Source organism: Chlamydomonas reinhardtii, chromosome 17, assembly GCF_000002595.2.
Source record: "Chlamydomonas reinhardtii strain CC-503 cw92 mt+ chromosome 17, whole genome shotgun sequence".
NCBI lineage: Eukaryota > Viridiplantae > Chlorophyta > Chlorophyceae > Chlamydomonadales > Chlamydomonadaceae > Chlamydomonas > Chlamydomonas reinhardtii.
This window is the reverse complement of record NC_057020.1, coordinates 4,333,747-4,360,751: the sequence shown is the minus strand read 5'-3', so window position 1 is coordinate 4,360,751 and position 27,005 is coordinate 4,333,747. Positions and strand designations below refer to the sequence as shown.

Here is a 27,005-nt window from a genome sequence, read left to right as displayed (position 1 = left end):
GTGATATGCAACGAGCTCAGTGCTGATGCTCTAAGCTTGCAGCACCCAATGTAGTACTCTCCCTTCGGCGAGCCGGATTCCATCAGCGCGCGGATGGCTAAGTGCTTCAAGGGGTCACAGCTGTATCGCCTACATGTTATATTTGCTCCAATCTTATGCGACAGCTCAAGCCATTCGCGACGACCCTGTAAGTTCAATCGCGGGGTCTCCGCGCAGAGTGTTGGGGTGTGCCCCAAGAGTGAAGCGGCATCAAAAATTTCCAGCGCCATGCGCTTGTGCTCCAGGGGCACTTTGAACAACAAACGACGTCCTGACATTAACTGTTGCGCGAAGTCGCGAAGAAAGCGACCGAACGCAGATACTGTTGAGATCGCTAAGCAACCTCTTTGGATGGCAAGGTTAAAGGCGCTGCACTTGTGTACGCCGACATTGCCGGGCGATGTGCAAACATTGTCCTGGCTGTCACGACGCCCCCAGTATGATACATGTCCGACCGTAACGGGTGTGGGGTTACATGGCATCGGGGAAGTCTGGGTCGAGGAAGCCACAAGCCACTCAGCGCCGCCTACAGGGGCGTCTGACCTAGCCCGAAGCCCCGAATACTTGAAAGTCCATTGCTTGAAGCTCGTTTGCAATATCTGTCGGCTGGGCGGCATGGCGGCAGCGCTGCAGGGCGGCGGCGTTTGCTACCATCGCTTCCATGCCTTATGATTGGGCCCGCTCTCGGCTCACTGCCTCTCCCAACCCAGGTCCGTCCCATGTCCGCAGCGGCCTAGACCTCAATCGCCCGACACTGCACTCTCCAGTTACATACTTACATATGCGCTGGTTCACGCCTGCCGCATTGCCAACTTGCCATACAGTAACCACCATTGTGCCAGGGTCGTAACCGCAGCAAGCATGTGTGCCCCACGTGCAGGTCGCCTGCCCTTGCCGGCCCCGTCCCCCAGTCGGGCTCGGTAGGCACCCAAAGCCCATCCACGCGCGTCCACGCAACCCTGGACCCACAAAAACTCACGCATGCATAGCCACGCACCTCGCTTGTCCGAGCAACCTCAATGTGCCGACGTCAACGCACAACAAAATACGCGTCCGCAGTACCACTGGCTCCGCCGCCAGCCCCGCCTCCGCCTCCGGCCCCATCACACACAGAAGCAGCCACAACCACCTGACTCCAGCACCCCCTGCATCATCCCCACCTCTGCATCCCGGCATCACCAGCTGATGCTGCTGCGCTCGCCCCAGAAGCCGCCCGTGACGAAGTCTTTCGGGCTGCGCAGCGCCAGCCACACCGCCGTGTCCGCGCCCTCCGCCGCCGACTTGGTGCCCCTCTGGCTGCTCATGTCGGTGCGGCACCACCTGCACACCATCGCCATGAGCGTTGGCATGCGTGGGTCAGGAAAGCAAAAGGGAAGGGCATCGACACCGTCCGCGCGCACGTGCGCGAGCATGTGTGTATGTGTGTGTCTCTGAAGGAGGATGCACGAGGGAGGAGAGGGTGTGCCCTGAGCGTGTGTTCTTGAGTCCCTGTTTGTATAGCCACTACCGTATATTCCTTCCGTTGGTCCTTCGTTCCCCGTCTGGCCCCTTCCCTGGCCGCCCACCAACCCACCCATCTGGTCATTGGCATGCAGTCTTCACAACGTCGCACCCATCCGCCTCTGCCCTCGTCCTACTCGCCATGCAGTGGGACCCGCATCCCTCGTCCGGCCCCTCCGCCCCTCTCTCCCCCCCCCCGCCAGCTGCGCTCACCCCGGGCACATGGCATTGACCATGACGTGGCGCCCCTGCAGCTGCGCCGCCAGCTGCGCCGTCCACAGCGACACGAGCAGCTTGGAGGTGCCTGTGATGCATGGTGGGCCAGCCGCGCGTGCACATGATAGTGGTGCATGATCGTGGCGCGCTGCACACGTGCGGTGACTGTGACTTATCAGCCGGGCGAAGTGCGCCGGCAGGCGGGGGTGGTGAGGCGGCTGAGGCAAGGAATCTGTAACGACGGGAAAAGGCCCTTCGAAGTTGTCAGGAACAAGAAGTGCCCGCATTACAGAATCCTGCCTGGACAGCGCCGGCCGCCGCCGCCTGCCGCCGCCCGCCGTACACTCACCGTACATGGATCCGGGCCAGCCCTGCTTGCCGTACGTGCCGTCCCGGATGCCCGCAACGAACTCATCCGCCATTGCGGCCAGCTGCGTCAAGAGTCGTATGCAACACACACGATTGAGCAAGGTCCGGCAGTGCTAACGTAAGCCGTCGGCGAGAGCGTAATAGAGGGACAAAACAGCGAGGCAGCGTGAAAGGGGGAAAGCACAACACGTTTGCCCGTTGCACTCCGCTTGGTGGGGCCTTGCCTGTACTTCCCTTCGCTGCTGCATTCCCACGCCCCAGCTACATACATCGGCACACACCCACCTGGTCGGGTGACGTGGCGGCGGTGAGGCGGCCGAGCAGCTCCTTGTCTTTGACAATGGAGCGCAGACCCGCCCTGCGTGGACCGTGCGTTGCGCATTGTGTGTGGTGCGTCGCGCGCGTGCGGAGCGCGGCGTGTGCGCTGAGGACCAGCACATATGCTGTTTGTTGTTCGGCCAACAGCTTTGCAGGTGATATGTGAGCACCATGGCCTCACCGGGAAGATACGTTGATGATGCGGGGACAGGGGCCTTGCAGCAGCGGCACCAGCTTCTCAGTCAGGTGCCGCGTGCCCGCAAAGTTGATATTCTGCATGGCGAGTAATTGCAGGTGTTGGAATGCCAAACGGTAGGCACGCACAAAAGGTCAACAGAAGGTAGAAATGAGGGCAAACTTAGGCGTGAAGGGCGCGCTGCCCCAAAACCCATAGCAACTGTTTCAGCGACAAGTAAGTGTATGGTGCATCCCGCACACACGCAATGTGACTCCACAGGTACGTCGGCAACAAGCTCACAATTGTGGTCTGGGCCTCATCAGCTCCGAAGATGTTTCCCTTGTACGCAAAGCCTGCGGGCGCAATGCGCAAACACACGAGGCGCATGACTAAACGCACACACCACATCTCACAAAGGCCACGCGCCGCTCTTTCCTCGTGCTGCCTACTCCCCCGGCCCACGGTTTCCCGCCTACCCGCATGCACGATGATCCCCAGACAGCCCACGCCACCGACACTCTCGAGCCCCCCCCCCCTCTCACTGCTCTCACCGGCGTTGTTGATGAGGATGGTCAGGCCGCCCGTCTCCTGCTCCAGCCAGGTCGCGAACGAGTCCACGGAGGCGGCGTTGGCGAGGTCCAGCTGGCGCAGCAGCACACGGGCACCAGGGGCTGTGCGGGAGCCGGGCGGGACGCGGATCAATGAATGGGTGGGTTGAACTGCCTGCCGGAAGCCAATTCTCCTAGTCCTGGTACGCGTTGACACTTGACAATGCAATGGTGGGCATGCTGGAGAGGGCGGTACGGACACTGGCGTTTGCAGTGCCGTTGTGTGCGCCGCTCACCTGCCTCCTTGATCTTGGCCACGGCCGCCTTGCCTTGCTCAACTGCGCGCCATGCGGGGAGCGTGCTTACGTCAGTCGGCTTGGTCAGTCGTTAGCCAGACATTATGCAGGCGGACAGACGGCCCCATATCTTGCCGTTCAGCATAGCAAGCGCCCCAGCCTCTCGCGCCGCGCCCCCAAAACACATCGCTACCGACTCACTGTCGCGGGACGTAAGCACCACAGTCAAGCCTTGCTGCGGTTTGGAGTCGGGCGCGCGTAAGGGAGCAGGGTAGCAGGGTAATGAGTGGATGGCAAAAGGCGCAGCAGCCAGACATTCGCAACACCGGTTCTAGCAGTATAGCCCATTGACAGCAATACTCATGTTGCTTGGCAAGGCCATCCACCGGGGGCAGCCTACTTGCTGAACCTGGAGCCTGCCTACAACCAGCTACCAGTTCCATCAATCACACCACGCCCTGTTATTTGCACCCGGGTCGTCTCACTACCATTGCGCTCATGCCCTGCGGTCGTGCGTGTCCGCGCCCGGCGCCCCGCGCCCGCCTCTCCTCAGTCCTCACCTCTGCCAACATGCGCGCGGCCTCAAAGCCAATGCCCTTGTTAGAGCCCGTCACCACCGCGACCGTGTTGGCATCCCACCACTTCTCAGTCGCGAGCGCCATGCCGGCTTGGCTCGGGCGCAGCGCAGAGAGGACACTGCCCAGTCTGCGGGTCAATAGTCACAGGTGCAGCAGCAGGTAGGCGTGGCCGCACGGTTTGCGCTAAGCTCTGCTAGCTCCGACCGAGTAGACGCATGGCTTATGTCTCATCCCACTTATGGCACAATCGATGCATTACGCACTGTGCAACGTTGCGAGTGCAAGTTGGCATCCAACCGAGGAAGCCGATGACGCAAGAACTGTTCGCATTGGTTATGTGAATACCTTGAGAAGAATGCACGAGGAACGATGCGCGCAGCGCGCGTGGCACTAACGGCGTGAGGGGTTGTGGGTGTTGCGCAGCGGGTCGACTGTAGCATCGCTGCTGTGGCAATTGGCTGTAAATGCACAAATACCGCGCGTCAGATGCATAATGTGGCTCGAGTTGGCTTTGGCTACGAGTGACGTCGGCAGCGATCCAGGCGCACACACCGGCCGGCTGCCCTCGCCTTCACCCCTGCCTTGACCCTTGTCCCCCTCCCGGAGATTCATGGCCGCTCGCCATTTACGGTATCGTGGCCGTGGCCTCTTCTTGGCCATCACGCTCTTCCTCTTGGCCATCAACCCCACTGCAACTCGCTGACTCGCCCGGTCCTCCACTGTTGCGGCGGCCCTATGCGCCCGTGTGGGCCGAGGTCTGTGTACCGTGCATTTTGTGGGTTTCGCGTTGTCGCGGCGAATGGCAGCAGCCTAGTTGCGAGCTGGAACGCGTCCGCCCCTGCAAGCGGCAGCAGTCTCCACGACACTCGGACTCCGTTTGGCATGCCGAAGGCGGAGCAGCGTGGAGCGCGCACCGGTGTCTCGTCTCGAAGGTAACAAGTAACCGCATTGCCGCTGACACTAACTTCTTTCGTGCTGTTTATTGCTAGCCTGGAGCTCGCGACGGCGTCTTGCATTCGCATTCACTAGCAAGCACTTCGTTACCGTGCATACGGTATCGAGCCTCCGAAGACGTCCGACGTGCCACAGTGCCACCGCGGATTGGGCTTTGACAAGGCCAGCAGAGGAGTTTTGCATGGACGCCCGGCTCTTCAGCCATTTGAACGCCGTGCACGAGCGCAAAAATATAACCGAGCCACGACCACCGAGCCATACGACAGCCGTACGGAGTGCCGTGTCATAGCCAACATAGTGTCACACACGCATCCGCCACACCGACTCCGCCCCGGCTTCCGCTCTCAACCTCACCTCCTGCCCTCCCACGAGCCATCTGGCATCCGATGCAGTCCCATTTATTCGCCAGCCGCCAACGCCAACGCACTTATCCTAGCCCACGCGCTGCGCTGTAGGCACGCACTTGTTGCTCGCAGCAACAGCTCACGCAGCCGCAAGTTACGCCAGCTGCCCGACCCCGTCCTTCTCCGCCCCACACCTGCTGACACATGCACGCTGCCTTAGCCCTGCAAGCACGTGACGCCACGCAGCTGCTGGCACACGCACGCCAGCGGCACCTGACCGGCCGCCGCATGCCCGCCGCACTGAGCTCCGCTGACCACAAGCTGGCGGGCGCCGTCGCTGGCCCTGGGAGTTGGGCTAATCCGTGCGCCCGCCGTCGCCGCACGAGCTCCAGATCACTGGCAGCGGTGCCAGCAGCCGGCAATCCCCGATCAGCAATGCCCCGGTTGCAGCGGAGCTGTGCGGCCTCACAACCCGCTTGCGCGCAACTGCAGTACGCGGCGCAGAAGCGCCATGCCCTCCGGCTCCATTCGGGAGCATACGCCGCCGCTGTCGCCGCTCCAAGACCGGGCCACGCTGCCTCATGAAAGAGCTGAACCCTTCACGCGGCTGCGGCACGCCGCGCTTGACACCACGCAGCTGCTAGCTGCTGCTGCTGCTCGCGCACCAGCATACCGAACGCCAACTCTAAGACCTCTCCACCTCATACTCCTGCCCAGAAGCAGGAAACACACCACGGCCTAACGCCATTGTGGCTGCTTCCCGCAGGCACGCCAACTGGCTTCATGTGTGCAGCCTCCTGATTACGGCCCCGTCCACAGCGCATGCGCGCCAAAGAGCAGGAACATGACGCCACCGAAGACCTGCACGGCAGCAAGGACAACGCGGCAAGTGTCGAGTGTTCGGTCGCCTACGGGCCACTGCGGCGCAGTACTGCACACCCAAGTTAGCGCACAGTCCGCATCCGTCACGCTGCCAAGAAGGCAACTGCGCAGCGGCCTAGCCTGTACGCCCTTAGCCTGGCAAGCCCCATCTACTACATTCCCTGCCCGCTCGCCACCTTCGCCAGAGCCAATGCGGCAGACCCCAGTCACCCTCAGGTGTCTTTTATCCCCTCACATGCCCCACGCTCCAGCCCGGCAGCCGCGCCCCTGCCCAGAAGGAATGGCAAGACCCAAAACCAGCAGTTCCCGCAAAAGTTGCCCGCCTCACCGCCACGCTCTGCTCGTTGATGTGTGTGGCCAGGTGGCGTCCGCCCAGCACGGCAGCGCCCGTACATACGCCGTGGCCCAGGATGCCACCGATGGTGACACCGAACACATCCTCCGAGGCTGCTAGCCTGCGGGCAGAGACAAAATGGTGACCGCAGCAGGGGCAAACAGAGAGCATGGATGCTGTGGTCACGCGGTGAATGGCACAGTGGCAGAATGGGTGAAGCTGGATGGAGCCGGACTACGGAGGCTGTCAACGCGCACTGGTGTGTTGTTCGGGTTGTTTCCCGTGTGACCCCATGTGCACGCCCCACGGCGCATTGAGCGTGAGCTTGTGCTCCCCTCTTCCCTACGCCAATCCCCCGACCTGCACACGCGGGGGACCCGCGGGCCCTGTCATTCCGCCACGCACCCGATCGTGGCTATCTGGCTGCGATCGCCCCACTCCGCCAGGAAGGTGAGCGTGAAGGACTTCAGGAAGATTTGGGAGAAGATCATGCCCAGCAGCGTGACCATGAAGTTGGTCTTCTTCTTCTCCAGGTCCTTCATGTCCTTGCCCGTGCTGGCGTTCTTCTTGTTCAGGTCGCTCAGCTCGTGCTCCACCTGCTCCAGCTCGGACTCCTCGTTCTACGAACACCGAATTGGCAAACAGGGTAGGGTTTCTGTTGGGTAATGTGGCTGCTGGTGGGCTTGTAGGGGTAGAGGGGGGCAGCGGCTGGGGGTGGTCTGGGAAACCCGAGCTTGACAGGCACTCACGTCGTCCTTCTTCAGGAAGGCGTCGTAGAGCGACTTGAGGCCGAAGAAGAAGAACAGCGCCACCGCCGCATAGTGCGTGTACGTCTTGGAAATCTGTGCACACAGAACGCAAGTGAGTTCAGCGACGACGTGTTGATGGCGAGATGGCGCGCTTCCCGCTGCCCCACGCACCAGGTTTGGCGCCGCCCAGCCGAGCGCTGCTGAGAGCACGGTCATGACAGCCAGAGCTCCCATAGCACCAGCGAACACCTGCGTGATAATGGCAAGCAACGTTTAACCGCGGCTGTTGCCCTAGGGCTGCGCGCATGCTGGTGCTGGACTCACTGTCATGCGTGGGTTGCGCATTGCCATGATGGCCGCGATGAAGAAGGTCTTATCTCCAATTTCCGACGCCAGGATCACGCCGAGCGACTTGAACAGGCCCACCAAGAATCGATTGTGTAGCACCGAGTTCGCTATTTGCTGAGCAGCGACCTCCACGGCCGCCGTGCCAGCGGCAGTTGCTGCTGCTGGGCTCGCCATCCTGTCTAAAGTTTGACTGTGGACAGGGGCACGGTCTGTGCTTCGTGTCCCGCTCCTGCATGAGGCCCCACATGCAGTCTGAAAATTTCGGCATGTCGATCATGCCGCTCTCATACAGTTCACATTACCGATTCGTATCAGCGCTCTTGACTATCACGAAGCCGCTCAAAAGCGGATACCCGGTGCAAGGCATCATCAACGACACACGCTCCTGACAGGCTCATAGCTTGGCGCAATAAGCATACAGACAGTCAAGTATTAGTTCGTGAAGCTTCCTGTGGTCATCGATATGGCGGGGCGGCTATTGAGCCGGCTCGGCCTAATAGAACTCGGGGCTTCGGCAGCCTGCGCGGCACGGCAGCCTTGGCCGGCCACCACCACAGCTGCGCTGCCCATGGCGGTTCTCTCGGCGCTACACCCGTGGCGGCTAGCATGGGTCACACCCTGTGGTAAGCAGTCAAATGTGCGAAAGGGCCAGGGGAGCAATATACCGGGAGCCTACGGGAGTACGGGAAGTTGGGCACTTGCGCTAGCAACCCCCACCCGCACGTTGCTCGTACGCCGCACCATGCGTCCCAGTCCATGCAGGCATGAACCAATTACTCCATCACAACGGTCTGTTGCCCCGTCCTACATAGGTGCGCTTCTGCTATCAACAAGTAGCAGCTCCGGCGGGGCTGCTGGGGCTACGGAGGCCGTGTCCACATCGGCGCCATTCGTAGAACCCAGCCCTAGCACCGCCGCGGGTGCGTCGGCCGGAAGCAGCAGCGCTGACATCGCGGGTCCCTCGGGGGACAGCAAGCCGGACCTCGTAGAAAAGGTGTGTAGCATCAGGCGTCACGATCAGGCGTGTGGGCCTCAGGATGAGTCGGGTACGTGCTGTCGTGAAGAGTATCCTGGATCATGGCAGGGCAGGCAGGCTGCCGGCTTCACAACGGCACGCATTGCTTTGCACGTGCCTGCACACTTATGCCACAACCTATCTGAGCCTGCGGAGCCTGTTGCTAACCGTACTTATGTGTGCGGTCAATCTTCCCACGATTCGCTCGGCACTCGGTTGAGCTCTCCACCCCTTACCCGCGACGCCGCGTCTTCGCCCACTCCCGCAAACAGCTGCTGTCTTCAGACGTGCTGGGGAAGGGCGAGCGGCGGCGGTACGAGAGGCAGGCGCTCATCCGCGAGTTTCAGCGCCACCCGGCCGACACCGGCTCGCCTCAAGTAATGGGTGAGAGCACCGCCGCCCACATTGCTGATCCCATGGAGACCCAATAGGAGCACCCGCGCGCGTGAGAGTTGCGCGGGGCCACGCACAACGTTCGATGCGCTGTGCCTTTGTGCGCCTTTGTGCGCTCTCACTCCCCTGTAGTACCGCCGGTGAACTCGAGCACGGGCACGCCCGGGGCTACACAGCAGCCGCAGGGCGTGGTCCCACAGCTGTGCTTCACCCCTGCCATGCACTCTGGTCATGAGCACGGCCAAGGGAGAACGTGCCTTAAGCAGGATTGCTCTGTATCACATGCGCGCCTTGCCTGCGCATGTCGATGTGCGATATCTGACGTTTGCGACTGGCTAGGTGTGCTGCCGTTATCCACCTACCCTCTGCTCCCGTGGTTGATTGCCGTGCCGCGGGCAGTGGCGGTGTGGACTCACCGGGTTCGGGAGCTGGTCAAGCACTTTGATGCCAACCGCAAGGAGCTGCGGCCCATGCGGTGAGTTCGGACGTACTTCGCAATTTGGCGAACACGTGGCTGTGTGCGTGTATGTGTGTCTGTGTGGGAGGCGGTGGGAAGGAGGTGAGGAGCCGGGTGTTGGCCAGAGCGACCAGGGAGCAGGGCGCAGTATGCCGCATGTAGTGTGCGGAGGGCGTAGGCCACAAATGCCGCGATCTCTCAGAACTAAAACTTGAAAACAATCCACCAAGGCCTTCATGGACGGCTACCCCCCGCCTTACACAGCGAGCTGGAGATCATGATGAATCAGCGGCGGCGGATGCTGACGTGGCTGCGGCGGGCGGACTTCGAGTCGTACGCCTACGTCATCAGCAAGCTGGGCCTGCAGGACATTTACACGTCCGTGGTGGGTGTGCACGTGTGTATGTGCATGTGTTGTGGATGGTGGCGGCGGGCGGGGGTGGCCGGCGGCGGCGGCCGGCGGCGGCAGCAGCGTTGGTAAAAGCGGCGGGCAAGGGACGGGCAGGGGCAGGGGCAGGAGTGGAGTAGAATGCGAGTGTGTGTGTGGATGGCGTGTCTTGGGGCTGCGGCCGATGCTGCCCGGCGCGCCATGCGGCGTGAGGGCTCGTTTCTGGCTCAAGTTTGCACACCCACGCTGTCGGCTTGCGTGCTTCTTTATGGTCGTGCGTTGACCCATCTGTCACAGGGCATCTCGGACCGCTACCGTGAGGGGCTGCGCCCGTCCGACCCCGTGAAAGATGACTCCGTGAACCGCCTGCGCTTCAACTTCCACAAACAGTACAAGCAGGTCAGTGCTTTGGGCGTGCTTGTGTTTGATAGGACTGGTCGGCGCAGTAGTGAGTCGTCTTGACGCCGTGTGAGCTGCTGCTTGTCACGCGCCTGCCACCGGGCTTGCTCCGGCCCTCGGGGCTTCACCGCGACGTCGCGACAAAACTGTAAATTCGTGTAGGATAAGGCTGTACGTTCGTGTAGGATGAGGACTAACTGGTGCATGTCCTGGTTCGTAATTATTGCGTGGCGCAGAAGAAGACGAATCTGTGGCAGCGGCTGCGGCCGCAGCTGCTGGCGGAGGACCCGGTTCTGGCGGCGCAGGCGGTGGCGACGGCGGCGGCAGAGAAGCAGCGGCAGACGCAGCAGCGCAACGCCACATCGCAGCGGCTGCCGGCGCAGTGAGGCGCGTGGCTGTGAGGTGTGTGGTTTCGAGGCGTGTGGTTGTGTTGTGTGTGGCCTGTGGGCGATGCCGCCCGGGGAGGGGGAGTGCGGTACCGTGGGGTGGCAGATTGAGGGCGGGGGCAGGGCGCAAGGCGGAGGAGTGCAGCGAATGGGCGCAGGTGCGCGGCTAGGTTGTGTGCACGTGGGGGCAGGCGAAACCCGACGCGTCCCGCGGGGTTGTTAGGTAGGCTGCGTTTTTCTGCGTTGCTGCTTGGCGTGCGAAGGGTTGCTGCTTGGCGCGAGCGCACACGCATCTGACGCAACTCAGCTACACGATGTAGTCAGGTGAAGGGCAGGCAGCCGGCAAGGCCTTACCATGCGGGTGGCACGCAGCCAGGCACGCCGGCATAAGTTGTGCTCGTCTTACCAGGGGGCATTGTAAGCTGTATGTGTGATAAATCAGGCATTGTAGGACGTGAGATCGCGGGCAAGCAGGGGGCTCACCCGCGGGCCGCGGCGAGGCCGCCGCCCCGACCGCTGGCGCTAGTGGAAATGCGGAATCCATGTCGTGGGAAATTGCGATCGCCCGTGTAGCAGACTATTGTCTTTTTGTCCCCATGGCAATCTCGCGCCGGAGCATAGCCACTCGTGTATTGCATGGTTAAAAGACGGACCTGCTGCCGCAACCAGTAAAGCGAACAACAACCCAGGCCGGACGGCGTGATTGGAATCCCCGTGGTCACAAGATGGACCTGCTGCCGCAGTTCTCGGAGCAAGGCAGCTCCGCTTGGCGTGAGGAGCCACATACGTCACAGGGGCACTATCGGCACCAAACCTTGACCAGCGCTTGCCTCACATTCACTAGTACTATCAGCCTACTGCCATGTAGGACCCGTCATAACTCTCAGGCCCCAACCCATCCATACCAGCCTACTAGCGTCCGGTAGGGCGCCACTACCGGGGTGTACTCTAGTCCTATTCGTCCACATGCCTGTGCGCGCCATATGCCCCGCAATGCACAGGCCAACGCACGACAAAATAATATGCATACGGATGCTCAAATGGGGGCTCGCGCACATGCTCGTATTTGACAGGTCACTGTTGCCACTCCCCATTCCTCCAAAAAAGCTTCTTAAAAAGTTACGGTAGACGTACTCTTCAGGAATCAGTGTGCAGCAGCACATTGCTATTATTCAGCAAGCTATTGGGTATTTGGCAACCCCTCAGCCCAAGGCCACGGCCACGCGACCGTGCCGCCCCCACCCCCACCCATAGACCTACCGTGCCTCCGATGTATAAATGTAGCCGACATCAAGTCTGGCTCACGCCAGGGTTGTCTCACGTGTCATGCAGAGATGTCACTAGTCCTGCATATTTGTGATTGTCCATTGAACCACGGCTGCCTCCAAGCCCAAGCAATCACCGTCCTAGCCAACCGCCCCCGTAACTCCCGCCGTAGTGCACCGTCTCAAATTGCTCGCTAGCTATGCGGTTGTGGTGTGAAGTGTCAGGTCAGCTGCACAGAGCGATGGGGCTCAGTGCCAAGTGCTAGACATGACGCGGGGGCCGGCCGCAATGCCGCTGTTGCCAGACGAGATGCTAGCTGCAACAGACGCCGCCGCCGCCGCGGCCGCCGCCGCCACCGCATCCAGCCGCGCCGACGTGACAAACGAGCGCACGCCGCCGCTTCCGTTGCTGCCGCTGCTGACCGGCAGGCCGGCGCCCTGCTGGAAGGAAGCCGCCAGCGGCCCGCCGCGCACCGCCGCCGACGCCGCACCCACCTTGCCGCTGGCACGGATGTGCGCTGCAATGGCAGCCGCCTTCACCGCACTGCCCGCCAGCCGCGCCGCGTGCTCGCCCGACAAAGCCGCCGCCTCGCCGCCGGCTGCCTCGGCATGTCCGTGCTGGTGCGCCTCCGCGCCGGACGCGCCGCCGTGCCAGCTCGCCTGCAGCATGCCCGGCTGCGAGGCAGCCAGCACGCCGGTCTTGCCGGGCCCGCGAGCCTCGGCGGTCGCGGTCAAGTCAACGGAGGCGGTGGCGGCGGCGGTGGCGGCCTCCTGGGCTAGCCGCATGCCACGGCGCATGGCCAGGATCTCGGCGGTGGCCGCGGCCACGGTGGAGATGATGGCGATGGCGATGCCGGCGCTCTCCACGCTGTGCAGCACGCTGTGCGGCACGTGTAGCCCCACCTGCGCATGCATGCATGGACACAAGTATGGACATACGTATGGGTGAAAGTGCCAGGAGATTGCAGGGCGGGGAGACACCGACCAGCACAACCCCACAAAGCAGGGTGCACGAGGGCGGATGCATGCTATGCGCCGCACTATGCGCGATCCCGTTCCTTACCGCAGGGCGCAAGCCCTGACGCAGAGCAACAAATGAGTACACTCCCACATTCCCCACTGCCGGTTTGGTTCACGCAACCCTCACTGCTTGTCAATCGGCCTGCTCACGTGGAAGTGTTGGTGTAGCAGGCCCACCACCACCACAATGTGCGCAAGCACGTCCAGCACGTCGAAGGCGAACGCCACCGCGAAGCCCACGAAGGCGGCCAGGTGGTTGTTCTCGCGCTCCTCCATCATGCGCTCATAGTCCTGCATGGGTGCGGTTGCGGATGGGAGCGGGCGCGACTAGGACCAAACCCAACTTGAAAGCCAAAATGCGCAGGGCTGCACTGCAAATTGCTGAAATCCGTGAGGGCCAGGGCGCCGCAGGTGAGGATGTGTGCAGAACGCAAGGTCGGCGGACGGATTAGCCCAGAGACAATGCGGACATGCGCCTGTGGAAGACGACTACAGGGCATTGCAGGCCCATGTGCATGACAGCACGTCACACACAACAAAGCGAGGACCCATAAGCAACCGCACGCGCCCCATGGGCACGTACAGCGCCACAGCCGCCCATGCGGCACTCGCTCTTACGAGCCCCGGTCCGCACCTGGTGCGCCAGGTGCGCCACGAACAGCGCCCCCACCGCCGGCAGCGCCACCATGGCTCCGCGCCCGACGCGGCCCAGCAGCGCCGGCGTCAGCAGCCGCCGGCCAAGCTTGCTACCCAGCACCTGCGGAATGCGGGGAAGCACGTCACCGACCGGGTGTACCCTTAGGTAATTTGCCCGAGGCGTCGCAACAAAAGCCTCGCTCAAGGCCCTGCGGCGCAGCCTAAAGCATCTCCATCTCCCCCTGGCCCCTACCTACCTTCTGCAGCAGCTTGTCCAGTAGGCCCAGGCCACTGCGTTCGCCGCCGTGCGCCGCCGCCGCCACTGCGCCATGGCCCGCGGCGGCGGCAGTGCCGTGCTCCAGCGCGCGCGCGGCCGAGGGCTCAACCACACGGCCCGCCAGCAGCTCGACGCCATGACCGCCGGCGTGGAAGCGGCCGCGCGTCAGGGTGCGCTCGCCTGTTACACAGGATGGGAGATGCGGAGGTGCGGGGTTTGGAAAGATGCGGGGGCGTGCGCGGCACAGTGCGAGGAGTAAGAAGCAAGGTGGCAGCAGAGGCCGTGCATGAAACGCGCGCGACCCAGATGGCCGTATGGTGATCAAGTGACACGTAAATGTTTTTCAGGACACCGCAGCCCAAGGTTGGCATGTGCCATGAACACCCAGACCTACACAGCATCCACTTATGGCCAACTCACCGATGCGCTCCGCCGCGCGCTCTCCTGCCTGCCCGGCGACGCGCTCTGCCACGCGCTCTCCCACGCGCTCTCCCAGCTTGCCAGCAGCCGACACGCTTACGCGCTCCGCCAGGCGCTCTCCGGCACGCTCCGCCATGCGCTCACCAACGCGCTCTGCGAGCCGCTCGCCGGCCCGCTCGGCGACGCGCTCCCCAACACGCTCTGCCATGCGCTCGCCCACACGCTCCGCCACTCGCTCGCCGACCCTCTCAGCCAGGCGCTCGCCAGCCCGCTCGGCGACGCGCTCCCCGACACGCTCCGCCATCCTTTCGCCCACGCGCTCTGCCATGCGCTCTCCCAGGCGCTCAGCCATGCGCTCCCCGGCGCGCTCGGCGACACGCTCCCCCACGCGCTCGCCGAGCCTCTCGCCAGCGCGCTCTGCAACACGTTGAGCAAGGCGCTCTGCGCCACGCTCGGCCACGCGCTCTGTGGCCTTCTCAGCGGCCTGGCTCAGCACCTTGCCTCCCACGTGCTGCATGACCTGTTTATAAAGGAAGCGCCAGGCGTCAGACGGGATTACGGGAATGTTGAATGAGGGAATGTGGGTGCGGGTGCGGTCAGGACGCACGTACATTGGCGGTCCAGGGACGTGGGTTGGGCGCGAGCCACACCCCGTGCGGTGGCTCCGGTCAACGGACCCATTTCGGGGGCAAGGCTGCGCGCAACACCCCTGCGCGCAACACTCTAGACTAGGGTTCGCCTTCGGGCCCCAAGTCCCAGTCTGAACCAAGCAATTCACACTTGTACCGCGACCCCTTTCAAGCAACCCATGGGCGGTGACGCCCTGGGCGAGTGGAAGTAACACGCACCCATCCACCTGCTTGCTGGTAAGGCGCTCCGCGACAGCCTCCAGGAACTTGAACGCTGACTTCTCGGCCGCACGGTGCTGCACCTGGTGCACCGCACCCTCGACACCGCCGTGATGCTCGCCGTGGCCATGGCCGTGTCCGTGCTCTGAGCCGGAATGCTGATGCGATTCAGCATGTGCGTGACCAAGACCGTGGCTACAGTGGTCACCGCCTTGTGCGTGAGCGTGCTCGTGGCTGCCATGAACATCGGTTGAATGACTTTCCTTGTCGTTCTTGCCCTGGGTCTCGACAGAATCGGGTTTGGAGACCGAGGCGTTCCGCCGCAGGAACACCACACGGCCTGGGAGTCCATAAACAAAACGTTCGCCATTTAGACTTCGCAGCGGTGCCGTCCGCACGGTGTGCGCGCGAAGGAGCAGCATCGCCGCGATTGCAAAAGTCTCGGAGTCGGGGGTCAAAGGTCGCTAAAAGTTTTAAGAAGACTAAATTGAAGTTTTCGTTGATATTAATAAGGTTATGTTGTGTCGAACATATAATAGGCATGACTTGCCCGGGCGTGAATGTACGCATGGCGCGCACCCCCCATGCGTGCGCCCCATGCCAGTGCCGCGCTTTCGCCCCAGCCGTCCCCGCAGCTGGCGCGGCGGGCGCTGCCGGAATGGAGCTGCAATACGATGACCATACTTACCTTGCTGAGCATTCCCACATAGACAAACAACTACGTGCGGTTGCCTGGGTGCGCCCACGACCTGCTTCGCCTCCGGCAGCTGAGTGCTGTGGGCGCCTGGGCCTCCCGTCGGCGTGCGATGGGACAGTGTTAACTGTTAGGTTGGTGAAGTCCCGTAGGGCCGCCCGTCGGCAGCTTCTGCTAGGTGCAGTGGGCGGACAGTGCAGTCCGGCTTTGATTACTGAGGAGTTGCACATGCTACATAGACTTCAGAGTCAGCATCTTAGCTCCATCAGCCTGGCCGCCCTTAACACGGTCTATGACTTGCAGCCCTGCACGCAGCAGCCATCCTCCCTTGCCTGCAACCTGTCAAACGTTGGACGTCTGTACGTACCAGACGACGCCCCATCCATGCCGGTGAAACGCTTTCCCACCAGCCGTCCCGCAGTCATAGCGCATGCCCCAGCGCGCCCTGCTGGTCAGTGGTCACGCTGCAACGCAGACACGGTACCAGAGACCTACTGTTTGACTCCAAACGCACTTCACGCGCTGCCAACACGCCGGCCCTGCCATGTGGCCCTGCCTCCGTGCGCACGCAACCCCCGTACATCATAGACGCAGCTCTCATGCAGTCAAACATCGCTCTCCCACACAACAACAATCTAAAGCAGCTTTAAGCTGCCGGTGCTCCATGTTAGCGCGTCAGCGGAACTGCTTGGAGAACATCCGGCGGATGAAGAGGACCTGTGCGGGCAGCAGAAGCACATATCACACATATGGACGTTGTGGTTAAGAGCTGAGCGACACAGGCAACAAGGAAGGATACCGCTGCATGCTAATGCGTCAAGGCGATGCGATGCAAGCGGTGCTTTCGGAGCGTTGCACCCGAGGCAACCCGGCGCATGCCTTGTCTTCGTGCGCACCTGCGGACAGGTAACCCCCATTCTGTGATCCTGAGAACAACCAGCCCTACACCGTTCAGAGCTGCATAATACCTGCCGGCCCAGTGCGTCACCGCCCCCAACATACCCAACCCCTTGGAAACGCACTCGACGCCAGACCTGTTCCTTGCTCCGTCCCCGCCCCCGTCCTTCCAACCGCCCACCCATCATTCCACTGTCCCTCTGTGGCACCCCTACCATCCACCCACCCACCCACCCACCCACCCACCCACCCACCCACCCAACCACCCACCCACCCACCCACCCACCCACCCACCCACCCACCACCCACCACCCACCACCCACCCACCACCCACCCACCTGCATCATGCTGACCAGCACTAGCACGCCGTTGCGCACCAGCGCGTATACCAGCACGCGCCTGCAGCGCGTATGAGTGTGTGCGCGTGTTACATCGGCGGCGGCAAAGGATGGGCGGCGGGGGGCAGGATGCCGTGCACCATGCAGTGCCCAATGAGCCCACCGTCTGCTGTGCAAAGCTGCGGCTGCTGGTGCGCGGTGACGCGATGTGCACTGCTTTCGGCGCAACTGTATCGCCTCATTTGTGGCCCGTCACGCGCATGCTGCCGGTCGTCGCGCCGGGGTGCACCTCGCCGCTCGCTCGCTCCTGAAACACGTTGCGCCCACCGCATGCGCTCTCTCTGTGCTTTACTGGCCTCCATGCGCGAACACGCCTCCTAGCAAACACACAGGCAAACACGCACCTGTTCGTAGACTCCACGGTCATGCGGTGCCGCCGCTCGCGCCAGTACAGGTACTGCTGTGTGGCGCGCAGCTGCTGCAGCTGGGCGTCCACCTGGTGCACGTAGTGCCACAGCGACTGCAGGCGGCGGCGGCGGCAGAGGCGGAGGCGGAGGAGGAAGAGACGGAGGCGGAGGGGTAAGGGAGGGTGAAGGGGAAGGGGAAGAGTGGATTGAAGGTTAACCGTTAGGCCCACAAGGGGCAGCGCGGAGCGACGCACTGGTACGAACCCGGGCGGACCGAGGCGTGAGCGGTAGCAGCTGGCTAATAGCTGCCCCCGCCGCTTGAGGCCCCGCCATGACCATCCACCCCGCCCCCGCGTGCGCTTGGAGCTGGCTAACCCTACTCCGTGCTCCAATCCCATTCACCAGTAAGTATCGCATGTCCCAGCCAGACCCCCCTCATTTGTGGCCCGTCACTTTCCTTCTCCATAGTTGCCACACCCAAACAGCCCCAGCCGCTCCCCCCGCGCCACCAGCTTCACACACGACGCACCTGCGTGTCGTGTTCTTTGAGGTTGGTGTTGGAGTGCGTGTCGGCGTGGCCCACATGCAGGTCCCACAGCACCTCCCGCGACAGCACGTAGCGGCTGCCCGTCTTGTCCTGGTTCAGCCGCAGGCAGAAGCGGTACTTGCCCGTCTCGTACGGCACCAGGTGGAACCTGAGGCCGTGTGTGCGTGTGTGTGCGTGCGTGTGTGATTGGGAGAGAAAGGCTTTGTGTGAGGCAGGAAGGGCGGAGAACCGGCTGATGCCAACACGACACAGCCCCTGTTCGCTCTCGGTCGCTGCCGCTTGGTGCGTCTGCTGAAACACGCCCGGCCCTGGTTGTAGCACCTGCCTCCCCACCCCCAGCTGTCAGCTGTGCACGGGCTCAGCGGGCCGCTGCCGCTGTGGCCGGTGGCTGCGCAACCCTGACACGCAGTGCCAACCCCTGCACCAGCCCCAAGCGCACTTGGCCTCCGGCTCCCCAACCGTCTCGTGCACTCGCGTGCCGCTTGGCGAGGTGATGATGAGGTCATACTTCGCCTGTGTTGCACACATCAACACAAATCCGCTGCTTGAGCAGTCGCCTCGCACCACCCATTTGACAGCGAACCCGTTCAGAGATCATCGCCACAGCCCTCCGAGTGCTAGCAGAGATACCAAGGCGAGGCAAGCTGTTCTGGAGGTAAGTGCAGCAGCGAGCAGAGACTGATTGGAGCAGGCGACTCTCAAATTCGTCTAGAAGGCTTACTTGTAGACTGTACAAATCTGGAAGCGCTACAAAGCTGCCATAGAACGGCTCATACATATTGAGGTCATACTGCATACACTCCTCATAGCGGAACTTTAGTTTGATGGCATTTGCAGCAACAGTGAACGCAAGAAGCGACAACGCGCTCAATAGGCCCCTCATTTGTATCACACATGTAATGAATTGAATTGCTTGGCCGACCAGCAGGACGCAGACTGCAGAGTGCAGACTAGGCATGGTGTCACATCCGCCCCTAAACCCGGGGCTCCAGGCACCTACGAGCCTCTGCTTGAAACCCGAACATAAGCAACCGTAAGCATTCACTTGAGCCATTGCGACTATTCCTTCTTTCGTAATTCCTTCCACCACCAACCAGTTTGTTGCTGAGCTCTAAAAACGGATGCCTACCATGCTGGGGCTGCGAAGTAGCACGCTGCCCCAGTCAGGGCGCTGTGTAGGCGCTCCGGTGGTTTCCGGTCCACGCAGCCTCGTCGTCACCTCCGCGGTGAAGCATGCGGGTGGCGAGGCCGTGCGCCACAGCGATTCACGATATGAGCCGTGTGAACCATCCAGCTCCAGCAGCCTGGCAGATTTTGGGACTCGGGTGACGCTGGAGCGGCTCTACTGCGCAACAAACGGGATGGACGTGGCCCAGCCTCTCCTCCTTGGCGTCACCGTGGACGACCGGCCACAGCGCACACGCAACCAGGACCGAGAGAAGGATCCAGACTACTTTGCCAACGTCGGCGACGCAATCCGGAGCCTTCGCGAGGATATCCCGATGCTGTTTCAGCGCGAGCTCAACTGTGAGTGCGCCACCGTAACCTTGCCCGGCGCGTGTGCATGTTTGGGAGGCCGATGAACAGCTGGTTAATCTTGGGCGGGGACCAGGTGCACACGCGAGCACGCTCCGACAGTCCCGCTGACCCGAGCGTTAAGCAATTCTGCGGATGGCGCGTGTTTTGCGAGAAGCTGACCTCCCCTCTGGCCCTGCATCACGTCTGAATAACCACAGACTCCATCTACCGCGAGGACATTGTGTTTCGGGACCCTCGGAACACGGTGAAGGGCATGAAGAACTACCAACTGATCTTCTGGTCGCTGCGGTTCCACGGCAAACTCTTCTTCAACAAGCTGTACGTGGACGTGAAGCGCATCTGGCAGCCGGAGGACAGCGTTATCAAGATGCGGTGGACGGTGCACGGCATCCCGCGCGTGCCGTGGGAGGCGGAGGGCACGTTCGATGGCATCTCCACCTACCGCCTGGACAGCCACGGCCGCATCTACGAGCACTGCGTGGACAACGTGCTGCTACGTGACCCGCCCATGGCGACCAACCCGCCGCTTCTGGCGGGGCTAAACCTGCAGCCGCTGGTGCCGCAGCAGCCCGTGCCAGGTGGGGCCTAGGGGCTGGCGGCGCGGACAAGAGGGGGTGTCGGAGCGGTGATGTTAGTGGTAGGCTGGGCGGGGTAGGACCAGGTGGAGCTCCAGCGCTCCGTCGGGGCGCGGTGTGCCTTGCAATCCGCGAGCGCTGACGCTTTGTTTTGCTCTCTCTACCATACATCCCCACCTTCACTTGCAGGCGCGTGGTGCCAGGGCGTGTCCCCGGAGGAGCAGTGGTCCACCTACGTGCAGCGCATGGTGGCGACCGCGCTGCACAGCTTCGACCAGGAGCCGGACATGCAGATGCAGCTGCAGATGCAGCTCCAGATGCAGGAGCCGGCGATGGCGGGGGGCGGGATGTCGAGCAGCAGCCGGCACCCCGCCCGGCATGGCCTGCTGGGGCTTAGCGCTGGGCAGTGCGGCTCGACGGCAGACGCGGGCAGCAGTGGGCATGGCGCCAGCAGCAGCGGAGCCAGCAGCAGCAGCGGGGCTTCCAGCAAAGCGGGAGGCGCTGCGGCGGGAAGCGCTGCGCGCCGGTGAGCGGTGTGCTGCGGCGACGCGCTGGCTTGCTGGCTTCTCTGGGCTCAAGGCTTCTGCGGCCGCGGGCACAGCATGGCACAGCACGCCACATCACGTCGTGTTTGATGTGGACCGTGGACCTGACTGTGTGCCGGAGTGAAGCTGAGGCGGTGATGGAACGGCATGTACCGGGAGCTACGCTGGTTAGTGTGGAGGTTCTACTCAGATAAGCAGGGATGAGGCGCTGCAGATTGACGACTGTACCTACCGGGAGCGGGAAGAGGTGCAGGAAATGTTGCTGCACTTTTGGCGCGGCACAGGTCTTGCAGCGGAGGCCCTGGTTGGGCCGGGCGCCTGCGGGCTGTTTGCTGAGGCTGCTGAGACCGCGGTGGTTTGGCTAGGGGCTGACGAAGTGGCGGACCGGCCCTCTGCTCCAGACATGGAACACAATGGTGCACAAGATGTTTGTAGCGTGTTTGGGTGAGCCATTGCTTGTTGCGTGTCAGGCTATTGTTTTGTGTTGTTGATCACGCTTCTTCCCGCGAGGGGATGCTGTATTTTATGTCGCAAGGGGTATGCGTCGTGAAACCGTCAGATTATTGGAGAGCATGCACAACTTGAGCAACAGACTCAGGAAATCGCACGCCAGTTGCCAGATATCGTTTTGCGCATGGTGTGCTCGCCGCTGCCCGGGGCACCGGTATTGGCATCCGCTGTTGGCCAATAACTACGATGGTAGGAGGGCCAGGAACAATGGAATGCAGGAACACTGGCCGCTATTATTCTTAGCAAACTAGTGACTGTGTGCGCGGAGTTGTGGTTGGGTGAGTAGAGGGGTTGCGTGACGTTAATAACGAGCGCGCTCTGGCACGTCGTGCTTCCTGCAAGGGTGGCGAGAGTGGTATATGAGAGAGTGCGAGAGAGGGGCAGCCGCGGTACAGCCCGGACTGCAACTAGAAGAACCGCAATGTAACAACATATCTAGTCTGTGACACGCAACTACGGTATGCACCTGCCCCAGCATGATACGGTGGCAGTGTAACAGGACTCGTCGATGCGGGAAGGAGACCCTATGTCACGCCCCAGCCATGTTTTGCTCTAGGGCTGCCACCGGGGGCTGAAGTGCAGGAGGCGGTGGCTCCCTAGTCCCGCAACACCGGCCCTGGCCCGGTGTTGCGGTGTTGCTGAAGGCGCTTTGGCGACGGCCACTCGCTAGGGCCAGAGGGCGGACGGTCGACTGCTCGTCAGCTGTCGATGGCGACTCCGGGGGCGAGGGCGGTCTTTCCCAGCTGGCTGGGCGCTCGGTGGACTAAGCCGAGCGGGCCTTAGTTGAGCTAGCTACAGCGGCTGCGTGCGAGCGGCTGGTAACTGATGCCCCGTGGTTGAGTTTGGTTGCGTGAAAGCGCTCCGCAGCCCGGCCCCAGGTATTGAGTCTGAGGCAGCAGTCGGTTGATCACTCCGATGCTTTCACAAAGCTACGCACGATAGGTCGTGTGAGAGAGAGCAACACCGCAACACCGGGCCAGGGCCGGTGTTGCGGGACTAGGGAGCCACCGCCTCCTGCATGGGCGGCCCCCTGCCCGACACCCAACGCTCACCACCCAGCAGGGCAAGCCAACCGCCCGTCTACGAAACCTGGACCCCAAGCTCCCCTGAGCACACACTTATAAAGCACCACGGCAAACAGACCCCCAACGCAGCTCCTCCTCAGCTCAGCGCCCGCATGACCAGCTGCCCAACGCCTCCAACACGAGCCCACGAGCCTTCGCCCTGCGCAGTGCAGGCGAAGGTGACGCCAGAGCCAGAGAGACACCACCGTCACACGGCTACAATTAAACCACAGACGCCAAACCTCTAGCCACACACCGGGACGTAGTTCGCACAACCCACCCACAGCTCGCCAGTTCTCAACCGCTGGGGCAACTTCCCGCTCCTAAGTTCACACGCTGTTAACCGCCTCATGACTCATACCCAGGCAGTGGTTGCCGGTGAATGACACACGCCGGCAACGGCGCACGACACCTACGCCCCTCGTAGCAAAGCAGAAGCAGGGCAGAGACAGTCAACATGCGCACGAGTGCACGACCCCATGTTTCTGCGTTATCCCACACAGGCCCACACTCAGCGGTCGCCAGCAGTGCTCGCGGCATTGCGCAGACACACACTCGCTCAGTGTGTATACACGGGGTACTTCCCTTGTGCTCTACACAGTGTTCAGTGGTACACTGGTACCCATAAAACCCTGCCAGTGTGTCGTTCCGTCGACGTGGGTGCCAACGGCTGGGGCGTGTTGTTCGCACGTGCCACACCGTCAGTCCGTTCTTCCGTACTCCGCATCAAGTGTGGGAGCATGCTCCCGCAGTGCAAGAGCGGCGTGTCAGCGAGGGTCAGAGACAGTCGGGCGAAGATGCTGTAAACCGTCGTAATCCGTGCAGTACTACATGAGAGCAGCCCGCACAGTGGTCCCTGACGCGCTTTTAGCCTATCAGCCCATGCAATGAATTGCTTGGCTCGCACACTTGGGCCCTGCCGTGCCACGAAGGTAATGAATACGGTAACAGCTCTCTTCTGCTCAATTCAGCAGACCATCTCTCCCACAGCCGCGCTCCTCTCGTTATACGACTCTCGGAATCCGTTTGTTTTGCACCGTGGCCAAACCCCTTTGCTTGATTGCATCCAACCCACAAACCAGCACAAGCCCTTGAAGCCGTCGGAGCTTCATTCAACACACTCTCTCCGCTCAGCTTTGCCCCGCCGCCGCAACGAAGGTAGCACAGCTGCGCTCATCCGGGCACGTGGTCCGTTGGGGACATTGCCAATGTCGTCCTCCGGTGAACCATCTCGCTTCAAGTCCCTCGGGCGCACTCAGTACTCAACTGCCCGGGCCACAGCCGATTCACGCCCGTTCACTCCAGCCTCGTTGTGCCAGCCGGCCTGAGGGACAGTCCACCCCATGAGAGCCCAACCTGCAGCCTCTTAACCTGTCCTTGCACCTGACCGCGACCGACGCGTCGCGGCGCTTCTCTCTAGTTCCGCATGACGGCGTTGGTGGAGAGCGATGTGTTCATGGTGCCTGGCACCCAGCCGTTGTTGAAGGCATAGGAGAAGTTGCCCACCTCGCCCTCGCGGCTGGGGTCCCACTCCGTGGACACCGGGCCGCGAACCTGCGCAGTGACGCAGCGCAGGAGAAAGGAAGGAGGGAAGGATATGATAACGCCGTGTGCAGGGCCTTTCTGGATTCACTGCGCTAGCGCTCGCAATCACGGTAGGGAGCGGATACCGTACGTATTCGATACGTCGTCGTAATGCTGGCGGTGCGGAATTTGGGTACATGTTGCGCTGTGCCGCCTCAAAGGTCAGACGCCGGCAACAGCTGCCCACGTTGCATCCAAAACCCCGGAGAAATGAGCCCCGCCCCGCCCAGCACTTATCCCCATGAATAATCCCAACAACCAACTACCCAACCAACCACTAATTTAAACTAGTCAACAATCCCACAACGCACCTTGATCTGCGCCTCGCGGTCGGCGTTGAGCAGGCCGTACACCATGCTGAGCAGCCGGCCCTCGGCCAGCTCGGGCAGGTGCTTGGCCTCCTTGAAGAGAGCCAGGCGGCCTGAGGTGGGCAGGACAGCGCAACTCTGGTTTTCTGCCTTCAAAACTGCGGCCTGTGACCGATGCCTATCTCATTCCGCAAATTGCCTAGGGCGCTCGGCGTTGCCATGACTTCAGCCGTGATACTCTCAAGAGTCCCGCATGCCCCTCCAACTTTGGGTATTGGGAACTTGTGCATCCGTGAACATTCCTGGTCATACGAAGACGTCTCGCACCCCGCATCGCTGCCTCACCTCCCGCCAGATATGCCACGTGCGAGGGCCAGAACTCCAGTCCGTCAAAGATGTGGGTGGCGTAGATGATGGAGGCACCGCGGCTGGAGCACTCCTGTGGTGAGTGGTGGCAGGTGGTGTTTGTGTTATGGTGTTTGTGTTATCATGCGGTGTGCTTCGATGTGATGTGCTGCGTGGTGTTGCGATGCCTGTAGTGCTGCACAAGCGGCACGGCAACGTTCCCTCCGAAGCGCCAGGCAGACGAGGCTAGAGCGTTTGGTTACTGGCCTCGTCCCCATTCACCGGCTTCCCCAACGGTTCCCTCAGATTGTTGTCTATCTTTGCCGGCGTGTTCGGAGCAATCTTTGACCTGCCCCGGTAACCTCGTTGCAGTCAACTACACCCGCCGCTCCCCGTCGCTCACCTCCTGAAGGAAGCGCATTAGGTCGGCGCGGCCCAACACGTCCAGGTCCACTGTGATCTCATCAAGCAGCAGCACCTGTGTGGTTTGTTTCAGATGATGGTTGGTATAAGTGGTATTGTAAAGCAAAGGTGGGGCATTAGCCAAAGTGAAAGGGGTCGGTGTGCGCCAGCGTGCGCCGCATGTATGGATGCAGTGCATACGCGCGCGCGGGCGTGTGTGAGGCTGGATAAACCTTTGTAAAACGTGGCCAACCGCCGCTCAGAGAACACACACACACATACCCCTCCCCACACACGCACACACCTTGAAGGGCTTCAGCAGGCCCACACAGATCTGCACACGGCGGCGCTGCCCGTCCGACACCTGGTGCATACGCCAGCTGGGGTCGATGTCCAGAACCTGGATGGGGCGAAAGTCAAAGAGCTGGTTTATTCGTTGACGAAAATCGCACGCGATGTTGAATACCCGAAATGAAACCTACTCGAAAAGGTCAATGTGGATGCGACCACGGCCCTTGCCACGCCTACTACGTAGTGTAACAGATAGACACCCCGGCTGCTACCGCTTTTCTGGCGTTCTGCCAGCTCAGACGCTCCCCTCTTCCATGACGCACCACTGCACACCACCACAGCGCCTGCACCGTCCCCCTTACGACATGCTTTCCTAGCACACGCGCCTGCTCACCTTTATCAACCGCTTCTTGCGCTCGGGGTCCACGCCCGCGATGGAGTCGATCATGCGCTGAGCCGGGAAGTCGCCGGTGAGCGGGATGGAGGTGCCGGCGAACGCGATGTCGCGCTGCCAGTTGCCGCCAATGTAGGAGAGGTCACCCGATGTGGTGAGGCCGGTGTCGTGGAAGGGCGCGCGGCCCAGGATGCGCACAGCCTCCTCGGGGATCATGTGCTTGCCTGATGGGGGCAACGCGTGGGGGCAAGGCGTGGCGTGTGTTGCGTGTGGCGTGGAGGATGCAACATGAGATAAGACACAGCCGCGCATGAAAGACGGGTCAGTAAGATGCTGGGATGCTGACCGCACAACATAAACGCAGCCATAAACCAATAAACATTGACACCCACGTACCACCCAGGATCTTCATGAACGTCGTCTTGCCGGCGCCGTTGGCTCCCAGCAGCAGGCACGTGGACCCAGGCGGCAACGAGAAGGTCAGGTCACGCAGCAGCGGCGGCACACCAGGAATAGGGCGGCCGTCTGCGGAGTAAGGAATAGGGTCCGGGTACAGATAAGGAGCTTGGAGGCGTGTGATATGTGAGGTGTGTCCGGGGCTGTCAAGCAACGTTGCAGCATACACAATGGTGGTGGTGTTCCGCACCAGCTCCGCACTCCCGAGCCTTCCTAGCCCCACAAAATGGAGGAATCTATAGTAGTCACGAGCTGCGTCTGTGTGGGCGCAGGGGTGAGTCTTACCGAGGCCAGGGTAGGCGAAGTTGAGGCCACGCACTTCGATGCTGGCGGGAGCGCTGGTGCTCGCCACAGGCTGCTCCGTGATTTCCTGTTGCACCGGTCGCTCCACCTCCATGGGCGCCGCTTGACTTGTACCATTAGCTGCGCCATTCGCAGAGCCGTTGGCAGTGTTTGCTGCGGCTGCGGCCTTCAGGCGAGCGAAGGGCCCCTCGGTTGGGAGCGACGATGGCGCCGCAGCGACCAGGCCTTTCCCGTTCGGGTTAGTTACGCTAACAGGAACAGGCATTTTGGTGAAACTGGTGCGAGAAGCGAATTACAGGTAACTTTGTGTTGTGGTTTGTGGCGCGATTGCCTGGTCCTGGCGACAGCACGTGTAGCTTGACGTGCGAATGAATGAAACAGTTATGTGCACAATTGTAGCTTTTGATCTAAGTTTACCATCGGACCAATTGAGCATGGCCCGATAACTGGTCGCTGTTTAGCCACCCATTTTGACGCCGTACGGCTTTGCACTGTTGCGCGCCCTCGGCTCCATTACCCCTGGAGCCCAGCCCCGTCCCTTCCAAGCATGCCCTGTATGAATGCCCAACCAGTTGCATTGTTGGCAGCTGCTGCGGGGTTGAAGGATAGGGGCTACCTGAGGAGCGGGGCGCACCACGCGGCACGCCAC

The 27,005-nt window shown here is 61.8% G+C and overlaps 7 protein-coding genes across 7 annotated transcripts; 2 read left to right on the top strand and 5 right to left on the bottom strand.

Moving 5' to 3' along the window:
- Positions 1-498: 498 nt before the first annotated feature.
- Positions 499-4,528, bottom strand: CHLRE_17g731350v5 (uncharacterized protein). The gene is made up of 11 exons (XM_001701485.2): positions 4,388-4,528; positions 4,025-4,169; positions 3,666-3,699; positions 3,465-3,506; positions 3,172-3,291; positions 2,921-2,973; positions 2,624-2,715; positions 2,410-2,482; positions 2,105-2,186; positions 1,753-1,843; positions 499-1,359 (listed from the first exon to the last, which is right to left on the bottom strand). Exons 1-11 carry the CDS (start codon positions 4,480-4,482, stop codon positions 1,215-1,217), a joined length of 972 nt encoding a protein of 323 aa, XP_001701537.2. The 5' UTR covers positions 4,483-4,528; the 3' UTR covers positions 499-1,214.
- A 131-nt stretch (positions 4,529-4,659) lies between these two features.
- Positions 4,660-7,861, bottom strand: CHLRE_17g731300v5 (uncharacterized protein). Its single transcript, XM_001701486.2, has 6 exons — positions 7,630-7,861; positions 7,477-7,554; positions 7,306-7,398; positions 6,962-7,176; positions 6,551-6,677; positions 4,660-6,201 (listed from the first exon to the last, which is right to left on the bottom strand). Exons 1-6 carry the CDS (start codon positions 7,825-7,827, stop codon positions 6,142-6,144), a joined length of 771 nt encoding a protein of 256 aa, XP_001701538.1. The 5' UTR covers positions 7,828-7,861; the 3' UTR covers positions 4,660-6,141.
- A 100-nt stretch (positions 7,862-7,961) lies between these two features.
- On the top strand, positions 7,962-11,277 carry CHLRE_17g731250v5 (uncharacterized protein). Its single transcript, XM_043072428.1, has 7 exons — positions 7,962-8,276; positions 8,466-8,647; positions 8,941-9,052; positions 9,461-9,536; positions 9,783-9,903; positions 10,204-10,305; positions 10,542-11,277. The coding sequence occupies exons 1-7, from the start codon at positions 8,117-8,119 to the stop codon at positions 10,689-10,691; spliced, it is 903 nt and encodes a 300-aa protein (XP_042914887.1). The 5' UTR covers positions 7,962-8,116; the 3' UTR covers positions 10,692-11,277.
- Positions 11,278-11,316: 39 nt separating this feature from the next.
- Positions 11,317-15,656, bottom strand: CHLRE_17g731200v5 (uncharacterized protein). Its single transcript, XM_043072427.1, has 6 exons — positions 15,166-15,656; positions 14,310-14,829; positions 13,870-14,069; positions 13,611-13,733; positions 13,127-13,267; positions 11,317-12,859 (listed from the first exon to the last, which is right to left on the bottom strand). The coding sequence occupies exons 1-6, from the start codon at positions 15,577-15,579 to the stop codon at positions 12,206-12,208; spliced, it is 2,052 nt and encodes a 683-aa protein (XP_042914886.1). The 5' UTR covers positions 15,580-15,656; the 3' UTR covers positions 11,317-12,205.
- A 405-nt stretch (positions 15,657-16,061) lies between these two features.
- CHLRE_17g731150v5 (uncharacterized protein) lies at positions 16,062-18,941 on the bottom strand. The gene is made up of 6 exons (XM_001701487.2): positions 18,762-18,941; positions 18,480-18,553; positions 18,023-18,188; positions 17,491-17,606; positions 17,087-17,147; positions 16,062-16,568 (listed from the first exon to the last, which is right to left on the bottom strand). The coding sequence occupies exons 1-6, from the start codon at positions 18,834-18,836 to the stop codon at positions 16,527-16,529; spliced, it is 534 nt and encodes a 177-aa protein (XP_001701539.2). The 5' UTR covers positions 18,837-18,941; the 3' UTR covers positions 16,062-16,526.
- Positions 18,942-19,067: 126 nt separating this feature from the next.
- On the top strand, positions 19,068-21,648 carry CHLRE_17g731100v5 (uncharacterized protein). The gene is made up of 3 exons (XM_001701457.2): positions 19,068-19,567; positions 19,777-20,157; positions 20,344-21,648. The coding sequence occupies exons 1-3, from the start codon at positions 19,171-19,173 to the stop codon at positions 20,682-20,684; spliced, it is 1,119 nt and encodes a 372-aa protein (XP_001701509.2). The 5' UTR covers positions 19,068-19,170; the 3' UTR covers positions 20,685-21,648.
- A 468-nt stretch (positions 21,649-22,116) lies between these two features.
- CHLRE_17g731050v5 (uncharacterized protein) lies at positions 22,117-26,768 on the bottom strand. Its single transcript, XM_001701488.2, has 8 exons — positions 26,339-26,768; positions 25,994-26,122; positions 25,598-25,821; positions 25,217-25,312; positions 24,914-24,988; positions 24,511-24,604; positions 24,169-24,278; positions 22,117-23,827 (listed from the first exon to the last, which is right to left on the bottom strand). Exons 1-8 carry the CDS (start codon positions 26,619-26,621, stop codon positions 23,690-23,692), a joined length of 1,149 nt encoding a protein of 382 aa, XP_001701540.2. The 5' UTR covers positions 26,622-26,768; the 3' UTR covers positions 22,117-23,689.
- Between the last annotated feature and the right edge of the window lie 237 nt (positions 26,769-27,005).